Source organism: Leopardus geoffroyi, chromosome D3, assembly GCF_018350155.1.
Source record: "Leopardus geoffroyi isolate Oge1 chromosome D3, O.geoffroyi_Oge1_pat1.0, whole genome shotgun sequence".
Taxonomy (NCBI): domain Eukaryota; kingdom Metazoa; phylum Chordata; class Mammalia; order Carnivora; family Felidae; genus Leopardus; species Leopardus geoffroyi.
Window position 1 is genome coordinate 1,677,938 of NC_059339.1, and position 14,053 is coordinate 1,691,990.

General features: G+C 59.8%; 1 protein-coding gene across 4 annotated transcripts in view; it reads right to left on the minus strand.

Annotated features, from left to right (window-relative positions):
- The window catches only part of ADGRD1 (adhesion G protein-coupled receptor D1), a 126,510-nt gene that overhangs the window by 67,394 nt on the left and 45,063 nt on the right, over window positions 1–14,053 (minus strand). For all 4 annotated transcript variants that reach the window (XM_045459387.1, XM_045459388.1, XM_045459385.1 and 1 more), the window contains one exon: window positions 8,635–8,776. In XM_045459387.1, coding sequence (XP_045315343.1) covers window positions 8,635–8,776 — 142 coding nt within the window. The remainder of the gene's footprint in view (window positions 1–8,634; window positions 8,777–14,053) is intronic.

Sequence of the window (14,053 nt, forward strand, 5' to 3'; positions counted from 1 at the left end):
GAATCACGAAGCCACTCTGAAGGGAAGAAAACCAGCCCGGCTCGCTCTGACAAACAACGAGAACCGCACGGCATATGGCTAACGACAAAGCGGACAAAGACCGTCCTCCAGTTAGTACGATTGCTTCCCGCAGGGGAAGGGCTGAGCAATTCCAGAATTATGCACCCGGCTTGAACAAATACGAGAAAACACTGAGAATCACGACAGCCGGGTTTCTAACTCGGGGAAAGGAGGACCCGGATGTAGAAAAGCCCGAATGACCCCTGGGTGTCAGGTTGGAAACAGCTGTCAGGAGGAACTCGTGTCTCAACACCACACGTACAGACGCGTGCATGTAGACGCGTACGCCGGGCGCGAGTTTGCTTGTGCGTGCGTTCACACGCTTCCCGGCTCTGTCCGCTCAGGGCCTTGAGCAGCAGTGGCACCCCGGCAGACGTGAGCGCCCCCGGCACCCAGACCCTGGTGTTTAAACACCAGTCCCCAGTAAGATAAAGCAGGGCTCCCTGGAGAAAAGGTTGCTTCCACGAGCCTAGAACACCTCTAACGGTAACGAAAGACTCAAGATCCAGGATGGCATATCAAAGGGACACAGGAGCCAACTGGAGAAAGCTCCGGATGGTCAGGGCTGGGATCATCACTGGATTATAACCTACAGAATAAAGTAAATATCTGTGAGTCGTATCGATATAAATAAGTGATTGGGCCCATAAATAGCAAGCTGCTCTCCTAACAGAACTCTACTTAACAAACATAGAAGCAACGACAGCAACGGAAAATCGCCTTCAGGCAAACGGTACAGCGCTAGTTTTTACAGGCAGTAGCCGCCAACGGGAGATAAAATTCACGGTTAGCTACGAGGAGACAAACCGCAGCTGTGGGGTTTTGTGCTCTCCTCCGCAGGACACTCAAAATTTGCAAAGGGAACAACGGTGAGCTGACGGGGGATAAACCCGGCAGACGCCACCCGGACCAGGGAGTCGCAGGGGACGTCACCAGGAACAGCAGGTGACACCCTTCGCTGCCTGTGTGTCCCCAAACCCACGGCAGGGACTCCTGGCCCCCGGCACCGCAGGATGGGGCTCTGCGGGGAGGCAGCACCCCACAGAGGTGACGAGGTGCAGGGAGGCCCCGTCCACTCCGACTGCTGTCCTTGTAAGACGCAGAGAGCAGGCCGCCCACACACACACAGGGCACGACCTCTGAGGGCACAACCTCCGAGGCCACGGTGGGAAGGCGGCATCTGTGGGCCGAGGGGAGGCCTGGGGAGGGGCCAGCCCCACCGCACCTGCACCTGGACCGGGACCCCCCCCCACACGTGGACGTGGACCCCCCACCACACCCGGACCTGGACTCTGAGCCTCCAGAACCGGGAGAGAATAAGCCTCTGCTGTTCCAGCCGCCACAGGAAACTAACAGAGGCTGACGAGACAGGAAGAAAAGCTTGATCTCGCTTTCGTGGTTTTCTCGTCAAAGGCGCATAACCCCAAAGGTTTCCATGACCCTCAGGTTTGCATCCCGAGAAAACATCAGACCGTCCCCAAAGTGAGGGACACCCCGCAAACTAACCGTGCGAAGCAAAAAGGTCACGGAGACAAAGAAGCCGCACGTTCGCCACGGGCTGGAGGAGCTGCCGAGAGCCGGACCCGCCGCGGGAACGAGCCCCAGCAGGTGAATGGACAGAACCACCGCCTGTCTGCAGCGAGGCACCATCAGCGCTCCCTTCCAGGCTTCAGAGATCGTACTTAAAACAGCAGCGGGAGGGGGCGTGGGTGAGTGGTACCTGGAAACGCTACTGTTTTGCAGTTTTTCTGGAAGTTTAAAATCTCTTCAAATTAGGGGCGCCTGGGTGGCGCAGTCGGTTAAGCGTCCGACTTCAGCCAGGTCACGATCTCGCGGTCCCTGAGTTCGAGCCCTGCGTCGGGCTCTGGGCTGATGGCTCAGAGCCTGGAGCCTGTTTCCGATTCTGTGTCTCCCTCTCTCTCTGCCCCTCCCCCGTTCATGCTTAGTCTCTCTGTGTCCCCAAAATAAATAAACGTTGAAAAAAAAAATCACTTCAAATTAAAAGCTAAAAAAAAAAAAAAAAAATAGAGCTTGTAAAGTGGTGACCTACTAGCTGAACTTGAACCCACAGGTATATTTCAGTCAACAACGTGAAAAGCAAATCCAAATTAAGTGCCAACGGTACAAACGCAGAGATGTAATTTAAAATCCAGATTCGTGGCTTCTTTTCACAAAACCACAAGTTGTGGTGATGCCCCATGGAACCACAGGACCAAGGCAACGGCCCCAGCGCCACGTTCCCACGGTCACAGCCGCAGCCCCTGGGGGCACCAACTCCTGAGACCGCCGGGCCCAGCGCCTGGGAGACCAACTCCGTCCACCAGCCCCAGGCGTCTCTGGGGCTCCGATGGGTCTGGACGCCGGGGTGAAGGCCCCCGGACGCTGCACGCTGGGGACCGGGCGCCCAGAGAAGCTCCGCCTTGACCGCGGGCGGACGTCAGGCTCCGGAGCCCGGGCTCAGCCTCTGCCCCGAGCACGCCCTGCACGTCTGCTTCGGGAGCAAATAACCTACGGGAGACACTTGACACCGAAGAGGAGAGACCTCCCTACCTTCCGGCACCTCTGAAGCCTGCAGCCTCGCACGAGCCAACGCACAAGACACACGTGATTTTCGGGAACGTCCTCGGTCACGACTCGGCACTCCTGATGCAGCAGGAAGTACACGCGGCCCCGCGTCACATCCCGGCCCCGGAGCGCTCTCCTCTCTGCAGGTGGTGAGGCCAGGGCGGCGTGCCTCACCTGAGCGCCAATAAAACTCTCCTCCTTGTTTTTTAAGGCAACTCGGAGAGTCTGTTCGTTCGGCACTGGCACCGGTCACGCTTCTGGACACGTGGTCCTCAGCCTGCGGGGCTGCGTCTGACACCCAGATGGGGCAGGGGTCAAGTGCACGGGGGCGTCGGCGCTGGCGTGTGCTCCTCCCACCCGCCTGCCCACCACCACTGGACCGACAGCACCACACGTGTGCTCCTGGGGGAGCGACACCTGCTTCCCTGCCGCCTTCTGCCCCGGGGCAGGCACGCGACCCCCAGGACCACTGACAGTCTCTCGCTCTCCCTCCTGGGGCCCTGCATTTGGGTCGGGGCCACAGGCGCAGAGCACAGGGCAGCGCCCACTCACCTCACGGGGCTGAGGTGACAAAAGCAGGGCAGGGCCCCTGGGCTGAGACCCCTCCCCCCAAGTCCTGTGTGCTAGCAGGTGTCCTTCTGGAAAACTCTACTTGCTAAAGTTAGCCACAGCTGGCCTCCGTTTCTGCACAGAAGACCCAGACGCAGCAGGAAGAGCTAACTGACCCCGTGGATGTCTTATCACCCCCGCGTGTATTACTACACACGACAAAACAGAGGCACAGAGAGGCGAGTCGCTTGGTCCACATCACGGAGCCAGTGTCTGCGGAACAAGCGAACAAGCGAACGTGTGAGCACATGAGTGTCTTGGAGAACTAACACGCCCTCGTGATTACCTGCAGTGGCTTCCTGATGGACACCTTTCACGGCCACCTGGACTGCCACGCCGAGCCAACTCTGCAGGGGCCTTCTGATGGCCACACACGGGGAAGGCAGGCGCCGACCAGACCTCTGAGCCCCCGCCGTCCTGCCTGGGCTTCCTCGCCAGCTGCCGTGGGGAGCCAGGGCCAGTGTGTGCTCCCTCCGTGCCCGAGGCTCAGCTGGGGGTGAGGTCAGAATGCACAGAGGGGCAGACCCTCCCTTTGCACCTGTTCTCAGAGTCCTGCTGCTGGAACCTCATGGATCTCGTCATCAGACTCGATCCCCTCCAAGCGTCAGGACAATCCTGACCCATGGCCTGTCCTGGGGACGCACAGTCAAAGTGAAATCCCGTTTGATGAGTGAATTTCAGACAACAGCACTCAAAGCTGACGACACCTAGCTCTTGAAACGCTCATCTGGGTTTTCTAATTTTCACAGCGCCCGAAGAATCTACGTCTCGCTGGCCTGGCCACCTTCCGGGGGCAGCAAAGGTTCGCCTTCATTGACCAGGGAAAGGTGAGGGTTCAATCCTGAGCTGCAAATTACAATCCACATCAGATGCCGTGAGCGATTTTAACCGGCGGGAACGCCGACATCTCTGACCCACGTTTAGCCAGAAGACCGCAGCGCTCCCTTCGGGCCGGGGCCCTCAGGGACATCTCAGGGCAGGGTGCATCTGCTCGCGCTCGCGTCCCCCTCAACAGCCTCTAACCGGCTGCCCGGCCGAGCGTTCCGAGCTGTCCGAGCTGTGTTCGCTCAGCAGGCTCCCCGGAGTCAGACGGGACACCGCATCAGCCAAGGCTGCCAGTGGCTGTGATCGGCACGGCCAGGACTGGCGCAGCGGCCGAGAATCCGCGTAGCGGGGACGGGCACAGTAGAACTGGCACAGCGGCCATGGATCGGCACAGCGGCGTGGGCCAAAGCACAGGGGTGGGACTCTGGACTACCGGAAAGAAGCAAACGCCACAATGGCACCTGGATGCCGGACTCCCGACATGCACACATGCTCGAGGCTCGGCCGGCCACACGATGCTGAACAGGACACAGAGCCCGGCCACCCCGGCTGCCTCATCCATCCGACCCGGTCCCCGCCCGCAGGCCCACCCGGGACCGGAATACGCATGGGGGTCTCAAAGCAAAACTCCTCAATACCAGCAGGCTCTGTTTGGGCTCTGTTTCAGAGCAGGAACTGACCCAAGTTGGTTTCCTAAGGAAACAATGAGATTATCCCTTTTAACGCAGGCGTCCACGCGTCAGGAAATAAGCAGAAGGCAGAACAGTGCAGAAGAACTGGTGGGGTAGAAATACCCACTCGCGGGGCCAGCGGACCCCTGGAAAAGTTTCAGGTTTTGTCTCGTTGGCTGGAAAGTCTCCTTGGGAAAACCGTGGAACGAGCCACCCTCCAAAAGCACAGTTTGCACCAGGCGGCATCGCCGGGGAGGGTGCTCCCCGGAAGGGGTGAGGCCCGAGGTGAGGGAGCCAGGGTCCCATAGATGGTGCCCCCCCTCGGGAAAATGCCAACAGTAAGCACCACAATCTAACAATGTGCAGTAACTCGGTGTACCACCCGCAGCCCATGGGCGCTGTGAGGAAGGTCGTGTGGGGTTGACATGGGGCGGCCCCGTTCTGAAAGAGGGGAAGGCAGGAGGGCTGGGGCTGTGTGGGTGGGAGAGCAGGCAGAGGTGCGGGGTCCCGAGGGTGGCGGACCCTGGGGTGGCCCTGCTCAGAGAGGGCCTAGAGGAGGAAGGAGTCCTGATAAGTGGAACAAATTCACCTCCCCCCCTTGCCAGTTCCGGGGCTCACGCCTGCCTGACCACACAACAGAGGGGTGCGTGTGTGTGTGTGTGTGTGTGTGTGTGTGTGTGTGTGTGCACGTGCTGGGTATGGGGCGTGTACTGTGTCCACGTGTGCTAGGTATGGATGTGCGTGTGTGTGTACTTGATGTGGTTATGTGTGTCTGTGTGTGTACTAGGCATGGGTGTGTGTGTGTGTTTTCTGGCTCTATGTACATCCATGCGTGTGCTGTGTGTGCCCATGTGTGTGTGCCCGTGTGAACTCACTGGGTGTCTGGAGAGCCCAGCACTCAAGCCCCGTGTCTTCCCCGTCGCCCCCCACCCCCCACAGGCAGGTCCCTGGCCCTCCTGCTGGGTCTGCTGCCCTGGCTTCAGCCCGGGGTCCCTCAGCCCCAGGCCCAGTCTGGGCCCCGACGCCCGCCATGACTCCCAGCCTCCGCCTCCACTAGGGCAGCCTCAACCTCAACCCCACAACGGCCCCAGAGTCCTGAGAAAGAAGCCTTCTCTGCATTTGCACGCTCTCGATTGCAGGCCGGCGCTGTCTCCGGGCCACACTGTGACACCCTCACCGTGGGAACACTAAAGACGCGCCCCCCTCGTGCGGACCAAACCTCCAAGGCCGCTGAGCCTCGGAGCTCTTCCCTCTGCATGGTGGCGGAATTCCCGCGGTGGCAGCGGGGGGACCTCCGTCCCAAGGACCAGTATCCTCTCCTTGGAAGGAGTCGTGCAAATGTGTGCCGAAGACAGGACAGCTGGGGGACAGAGCCGCTCACGCGGTGGCGGGGGGGGGGGGGGGTGGCGATGTTCAGCGCGTACCGAGCCGCCGCCCTGAGCAAAGCTGGGAGCCACCGTTCCCGTTTCGCTGGAGGGAAGGCTTCATGCAGAAAGCCGGACTGGGACGCTCGGCCAGAGATCTGTCCCCGAGGCCCAGAGTTTAGATTCTTCCTCAGAGAAACCTGAGTCACGGAAGATGCCAGTCAGGTGGGTGGGCTCACGTGGTCTGGGCTTCTGGAAGGTCAGTCTGGGCATGCGGGGAGAGGCGGCAACGGGGGCAGTTGGGAAGCCCCTGGCCCAGCAGAACTAAGGAGAAGCAAGGGTTCTGAGCCAAGGGAATAAGGGGATGACGGGTCCTGGGTGGGAACCAGAGACAGCAACCCAGGCTGGCACCAAGGTTCAGGCGCAGACGGAGGGAAGGGCGGCACCAGGGCAGAAGCCAGGAGCACAGAGGAGTGACAGGCCCAGAGGAAACGCCCTGCTGGGCACCCAGAGTTGGGAAACCCACCGGAACAGACGCTTTGTGCTGAGGCCACGGGGGCCACGTAGGTTTGGGTCTTCAGTGACCTCTGTATGTGGCGACACTGACATGTCAGCGTTTCTGTGGATTCGGACAGGTAAACACTTACGTGGTCGTGTGACAGGGACACCTGTGCAAGGAGTTAGAGGAGGTGATGCAGCGGGGACGGGCCAGGGGCACGGGGGCGGCCCCCCAAGAGGACACGTCCTGGAAGCCAATGAGGGGGTCGAGGGGCCACAGGCATCGACGGGACCCAACACTGTCCACACATCGGAGACAGTGGACGCGGGAAAGGGCCCTGCGCTCCGTGAGCCAGAGACCTCTGGACACCTGGAGAAGTTTGTGCAGCTGGAAGAGAGGCTTCAGGACAGAGCGCGCAGAGGCACGGCGTCGCTCTAGGACACTTGCTGGGCGCACACCCAGGGCCACAGCAGGGTCTGGAGGAGGTACCTGCACACCCGCATGCTCGGCATCTTGCCGACAGGAGGGGGGAGCACCCCAAGTGTCCATCGGTGGGTGGCCGGGTAAACAAAATGTGGGGTCGCAGAAAATGCGTGTTTTATGTACAGGAAAACGGAGTGCTCTTCAGCCTTAAAGGAGGAACTTCTGACACGTGCTTCCACGTAGATGGACCTTGAGGACACGACACCAGATGGAATAAACCAGTCCCAGAAGGACAGACAGTGCAGGACTCTACTTACGTGAGGTCCCTAGAGGAGTCAATTCACAGTGACAGAGGGCAGGTGGTGGGCGCTGGGGGCTGGGGCAGGGGGTAGCGTCCGTGAGGGCAGAGTGTCATTTTGGGAAGGTGGCAGCGTCTGGGGACGGATGGGGGTGGCACAACAGCGTCCTTGTGCTAATGCCATAGACTGTGTGCTTAGAAATGGGTAAGACGGCAAGTTTTAGATTATGTCTATTTTACCACAGTTTAAAATTCTCTTAATGGTTCGTGATTGTTTGAAAAAGAGAGAGAGGCCGGGTGCCGGGGCATTCCGAGGTCAGGACTGTGGGTGCAGAGGGAAGGGACGGACAGGAGAGGCCTGGGACACAGCGGTCAGCACACAGTAAGTCCTCAGTTAAGGTTGGTGGAACAGGATGGGACAGGATGGTGTAGAAAATGCTGGAAGGAAATGTCTTCAGCGCGAGTGCAAACGACTGAACATATGGTGAGTTCTGAAATAAATTCCTTAAAAAACACGCCGCCTGGGTGTTGAATCAACACCGAATCTCGGGACACATCCCGGCACGAGACAAGCTCGCGCTGTTTAAAGGACAGAGCACATGTGTGTCCCAACGCACCTGCCATTCGTACCCACTGACCGCAGGGAAGAGAATGCGACGGAGTCCCAGTTACGACACAGCGGGACCAAGAACTCATCACTCAAAACCACGCAGAAATGGCCCCCCCCCCGCCCTCAGCTCCAAAGCGTGGTTCCCACGGAGAACACACTGATGGCACCATCGAGACACACATCCCCCTCCTCCAAGAACGACTTTGTTTTTAATGTTAATTTTTAAGAGAGAGAGAGAGAGAGAGAGAGAGAGAGCGCGTGCGCGCACGAGCACACAGGCATACGCGGGGAAGGTGCACAGCGAGAACAGAAGATCCCAAGCAGGCTCCACGCTAACAGCACAGAACGCAACGTCGGGCTTGATCTCACCAACTGTGAGCTCGTGACCTGAGCTGAAGTCAGATGTTCAAACGACTGAGCCCCCCAGGTGCCCCTAGAAGGACGTTTACTGTAAATCAGAAACATCCATCCACACACATCTACGAAAGCTACGTCTGGTCCCAAAGGCCTTTTTCCCCAGGGTCTACACCGTGTGACCACTGAGGGACTTCCCAGAAATAGTCTCAGGAAAGGAGCTCTCGGGAGAGGAAAACGCCAGCGTGGGCCAGCACCAGGGCCACCTGAGAGTCTCTGTGTGGCCCCACAGGCAACCCAGTCTCCTCAGCGCAAGATCAAAGACCGGAAGCAAGAGCGGATTCACTTTCACTCACCAGTCTGTGCCTGAGCTGGACCGTGACCAGAGGAGATCCTGACAAGTTCTGGGACAGCGTCGGCGGTGGGGACACCTCCAGGGAAATCAGGTAGCTGGCTGCAGACAGCGGGTGGGTTTTGTAATTTGCTGCCTCAGCAATCCTTGGAAGGAAATGGAAAATCATTACAGAACAGAAAAGGGGGAGGGAACGCAGCTAGAACCTGGCTCAGAATTCAACGTTAGGGCTGAAACTTTGGAGACTGAAATCTTTCTTGGGGGGAGCTTTGACTGGTCTCGCTCGGTACCCACCAGGACCCGCAGAGGAGACCTACAAGTGGGCACTACCATGTTGCAGGGAGAGTCCCGTCATCCAGGACCTGCTCCGCGAGGCTGGAGGCCGGCACCCCGGGCGACCTCACAGAGAGTCTGCGGGAAGAAGATGTGGCCCAGGGAGCGTGACGGATGGAAAGGACAAAGCTCTGGGTTTGCATCTCGGCAATCCCACTCACTCACCTGTGTGACCCTGGGTAAGTGACTTACCTGTCCGAACTTTAACCTCCCAGCTTATAAAAAGATGGGACCAATGGTAGCGTGGCGGGCACCTGTGGTCTTGCCGCCCGGCGTGCGTTCGTTAAGGGCCCTCCGTTTCCTCCAGGTGACCACCCCCTGCCCCCCTCGTAGCCCATGTGCCCTGCTGCTGACTCCATCGGCTCAGGAGTGAGCCCTGCTGCCCAGGCCTGAACCACCCAGGGCACTGCCTCCCTCAGGCCACGGTGACTGTGCAGAGGTGGGCACATGACCCACGGGAAAGTCCAAGGAGATGTGACAAGATTCAGATGGAAAATGCTGGGTCAGAGACCCTCGGTTCTCTCGGCTACACGTCGGCCCTGAAGGAGGTGCCCTGGAGGTGGTTCAATCAGGAGGGAAGAGGTGAACTGGGAGAGGAGCCCCCCACCAGGGCAGAAGTGAGATCGAGCAGAGTGACATCAACTGGACGCTGGATCGAGCTGCTCCTGAAGCCAAAATGCCCATGCGCCTTTCAGCTGACACGATCCAATGAACTACCCTCCTACTTAAGACAGTTCAAGCCAGCTTCTCTGTTCCTTACACCCCGATCGCAAGACCCCTACCTGATGTATATGATACTTGCCTCATGGAGTTATGAGGTCAAAGTGACGTTCAGGGCCAAGACGGGGGCGAGGCAAGGAGCCTGGGACGCAGGTTTTAAGGAGGAGCCCACACTCAGGGCCTGGCACACGTGGCCCTGTACGACCCCACGAGTGAGCGCCTCCCTGAGGTCTGCGCCCCGGGCGGCTGCCTGCCTCACCGCGGTCCCAGCCCGCCTGCACACAGTGAGCGGCAAACGTCTGCCGCGTGGACTTCAACTCTGGAAAGCCACCCCGGAGCGCCGGAGACGTGGGGTCCCTGGGATCCCACGTGGGCCACCCGGTCACCTGCTGCTTTCTTGCCTGGTTGGGACCTTGCCTGCCTGCCACCCGCTCTCCGAAGTCTGGCAGGGGACTCTGCTACCTTCCCGTGTCTGCGCCCACGGAGCCGTCATCCTGACGGCCAACGCGCTGGGCCTACAGTCTTCTTCCTCCCTCGACTGAGCTCAAACCCCTCTCCCCGTCAAGCCTGCAGAAGCTTTGCTAGAAAGCGTGCAGTGGACACTCACTCTACTCCTAGGCCCCCATCCCTGGTCCCCTGCCAGCGTCAGTCACATCACCTGACGGGCTCAAGCCCTCCACACACACGTGCAACTTTCTTCTTGCGGAACCGCGAGGAAGCACGCCATGACTCTCCTCCCCCTAAACGCTCTAGCAAGCCCTTTCTAAGCGCGGAGTCAGCCTCCTCCGTAGCGAGGCCCAGTCAGCACACTCGGAAGCCAGACACTGATTCGCTCATACGATGCGACGCCTGGTCCCCGCCTGTGCCTCTCGGCTGTTTCGTCCCAACGAGGCCTGTGCGTTCGCCAGGGAGCGCCGCTCCACGGGCCCCTGAACTCTGGGACGGTCCCCACAGTTGTTCCTCTTTCGTGGACGTCCAGCAGTGCAAACCGCCGTTTGCAAAACAGCCCTGACTTTAGATCTGTGGACGGTTTCCTCGCGTGGGGCTTCAGGCCACGCACCTGGGGCAGGATCACTCCACGGGCCACGTTAACTCCCTCCACGGCGTCGCACCGGGAGGACACAGGATACCACGCCCCAGTGCTGACCATATTGAGAGCGACCAGCTGGCTGAAGTGGCACCTGACAGCCGTCTCCAGCCTCAGGTACCCTGCTCACTTGAACTAACGAGTACCCTTGGGGCGACAGGGAACGACCCTGTTCCATGACTGCCCCTCACCCGGTGGTGCTAACACCCACTGACGACGTTGCCCCCGTCAGCGACTGCATGCAGGGTGGCGTCCTTCCGATTCTGTCATTCCTCCCGCGTTGACCGGATGGCGTTACTTTACAAGAAGGACGCGTGCGGACACTTAAGTAAGCCGCAGCCCCCGGGAGCTTCTCCTGCAGCACACGTGACTCCGTCAACAAGACGCGGAGACCTAGAGACCCGAGTCACAGCCCTGCCTCTGCCCCCGGCAGCCTTAACATCCCGGAGAGGGCCCGGGTCTCCACCTGCGGAGGGGGAGCGGAGACACCGTGCCCAGCGCGGATCCCCAGCTCCGCTCTGAGGGACACGGCCGTCCCAGGTGCTTGCCCGGCACAGCACGGCCCTTGGGAAGAGCAGAGCGGTCCTCATCACGAGGGGGCACGTGACGCTCCAAGGACCCTCCGTGTCCAGGGGGCCCAGCGGGGGCCGGCCACGTGCCCCCAGGACCCGTGCACAGTGAGACGCTGCCCCTGCCAGTGGCTGCAGGGGCCCCTGCAGCAGCCCGCCCAGGGCGTGGCCGTGGATATGGTGACCCCGTGCCAGCGTGACCCCCAGCTTCATGCCCTAGACTCACGTGCTGGTCCCACCCTGCCCCCAAGGGCGACTGAGAGAACGTTACAACCCCACCGCCCCTTCCCTTCTTACGGAAACCTTCCGTGTACGGAGGCCCCATGCAGAACGCTAGAGGAAGGGGCCCGGCTGTGGAGGCAAGCAGGCAGCTGGCTCTACTGGTCTAACCCTAACCGGGCGCAGAATTTCAGAATTCTCTTCCAGTCACTGTGACGAGGACGTCCAATGGTCTTATCGAGTGATTACAGATCTCGTTAAGCAAGCACTTACAGATGTCGTTAGGAGCAGTGCACTTTGTTTAAACAATTAACTCACTCAGCGCTCAAGGCAGCCTCACACATCAGTACTGTCCCCACCCCTACTCTAGAGAGGACGACACGGAGACGGCCAGGCATCTGCCCAGTTCACGCAGCCGGTGAGGGCCCCGCCAGGAGAAGAGAGCCAGGAGCCCAGCACCGACTCTGTGCTGCCATCCACGACGCTGCCGGTGACAGGGCTGCCGTCCCGCCCTGATGCCGCAGGACAGACCGCACGTATGGGGGCTGTACTTGAGCAGCTATTTCAGCGACTTTGTTTCCCAGGTTAACGTCGCCAACAAGAAGACACTTTTGCACCTTCACCAGGGTTGAAGATCCCACACGTGAAAAACACGTTCTCATCACTGCAAGGCGTTTGGACTTTGGGAGAGGAGTGTACTTTTGGGGCCGACAGGTTCCGGCAGTTGGCGCGCGTTACTGCTAAGGGGCAGGGGCCGTGGGGGGAGGGGAACCGCCTGGTGTGCGAGTCTCAGAGCCCACGACTTTCAGAGACAAGAGGAACTGACCGCGGGGGTCCAGATCACGCCAGCATGGGTTCTGAGGCGTCCGAGAGTCCTCCCTGGGGGCAGGCGGGGCAGTGAGGGCAGCAGGGCGCTAAAGGCTGAAGGCCCTGAATGTCCCACCTGCAGGCTTCGAGCAGAGCCTTGGCCCACCCCCCACCCCAACGCGGGGCAGGACAAACACAGCCTCTTCCCCCATCTGCTGCTGCCAGCACTGACAGAACCGTCTAGCAGGGGTGTGCAAACACAGGCCTGGGCAGCTGCCTGCTCCTATAAATAAAGCTTTATTGGCTCACAGCCGCTTCCACTGCTTTCCGCGTTGTCTGAGGCTGCTTTCACACTTCCAGCGCAGACGAGTAGTTGTGAGGCAGACAGTACGGCCCGTGAAGACAAAAATATTTACTATCTGGCCCTTTATGAAAAAGTCTGCTGGCACCTGGCTGGGGTCATGATTCGACTCGGTCACAGCCAATTGTCCCCTGAAATGCGCGTACACGCTGGTGTCCGTAAAAAGCAGTTCCACCTTTTCTTTCCTCTGCTAGTCGGAGGCAGGAGGAAGATGTGGGTGGGGGTCCAGATGCCGCTCTCCCTGCACGCCCTTACCCTTGGCCCCCGTGGCTCCGCCTCAGGAACACACAGCTCCTGTTTTGCGACGACAAATCTGCTTCAGCCTGAACGCTCAGCTATGAGAGCTGCAGATTAGGGTGGCCAGGGAAGGGCCCGTTTTTCATTCATAATCTTGGGATTGGAGAGGTGTCCCCCCAAAGAGGTGGGAGGGCATCTTTTTGAGAAAAAGTGGTGGCATTTTCCTCTGACGGCTCTCCTGAAGAATTCTGGAAATCACACACGAAGAGTGGCAGGGCCCCTTTCCTTAGTTATAAGGAAACTTGTCCAAGCGCAGGCCTTCCCAGGGCGATGGGTCCCAGGTCCAGAGCAGAATCGTGGCTGTCTCCTTCCCTAGGCCACCCTCTCCCCAAAGGCTGCGTCCCTCCAGGCAGTGGCAAGGAGCAGTACTGGGAGACAGGATGCCGGGGCTCAGCCACCCGTGTTCCCACAAGGTCTTCGTCCCCCACCCTTTATCCGGACGCAGTTCAAATAGCCTGCACCCCATTACCGAGGGGTCCACACAGCCGGCATCCACACAGCCCCATTACCGAGGGGTCCACACCACCGGCTCCAGTGCCAGCATCCGCAGCCCACCCCGCAGGGCAGGGCAGCAGAGGGGGCCCGCAGCTTCCCGGGCAGGGGGGAAGCTGGGGGGCAAGAGAGCCAAGTAGAGCCTCACCAAGCCGGGGTGAGGGCAACCCTATGAAAGGGGAGGCATGGACCCTCCCCTCCCCTCCCCTCCCCTCTCGGAAGAATCAGCCTCTCCCTGTGGTCTGAGAGGGCTGACCCACCCCCACGTGAGCAAATACCGCCACCTAGACAGCAGGATGCTCTGACCCCCTCATGAGTGGAAGGGCCAAAAGGGGGCAGGACCCAAACGGGCCAATCACTGCTCTCCCTGTGTTTCCACAGGGTCATGTGAACAGACCTAACCAATGAGAGAGCAGGATGCTCTGGCCACCATGAAGGGGGCGGCCAAGAGGGGCACATGACCCAAATGGACCAATCACAGCCCTCCCTGAGTTTCCACCAGCACATTCTGGAAAGGCTCCGCTCCTTCGGAGACCTC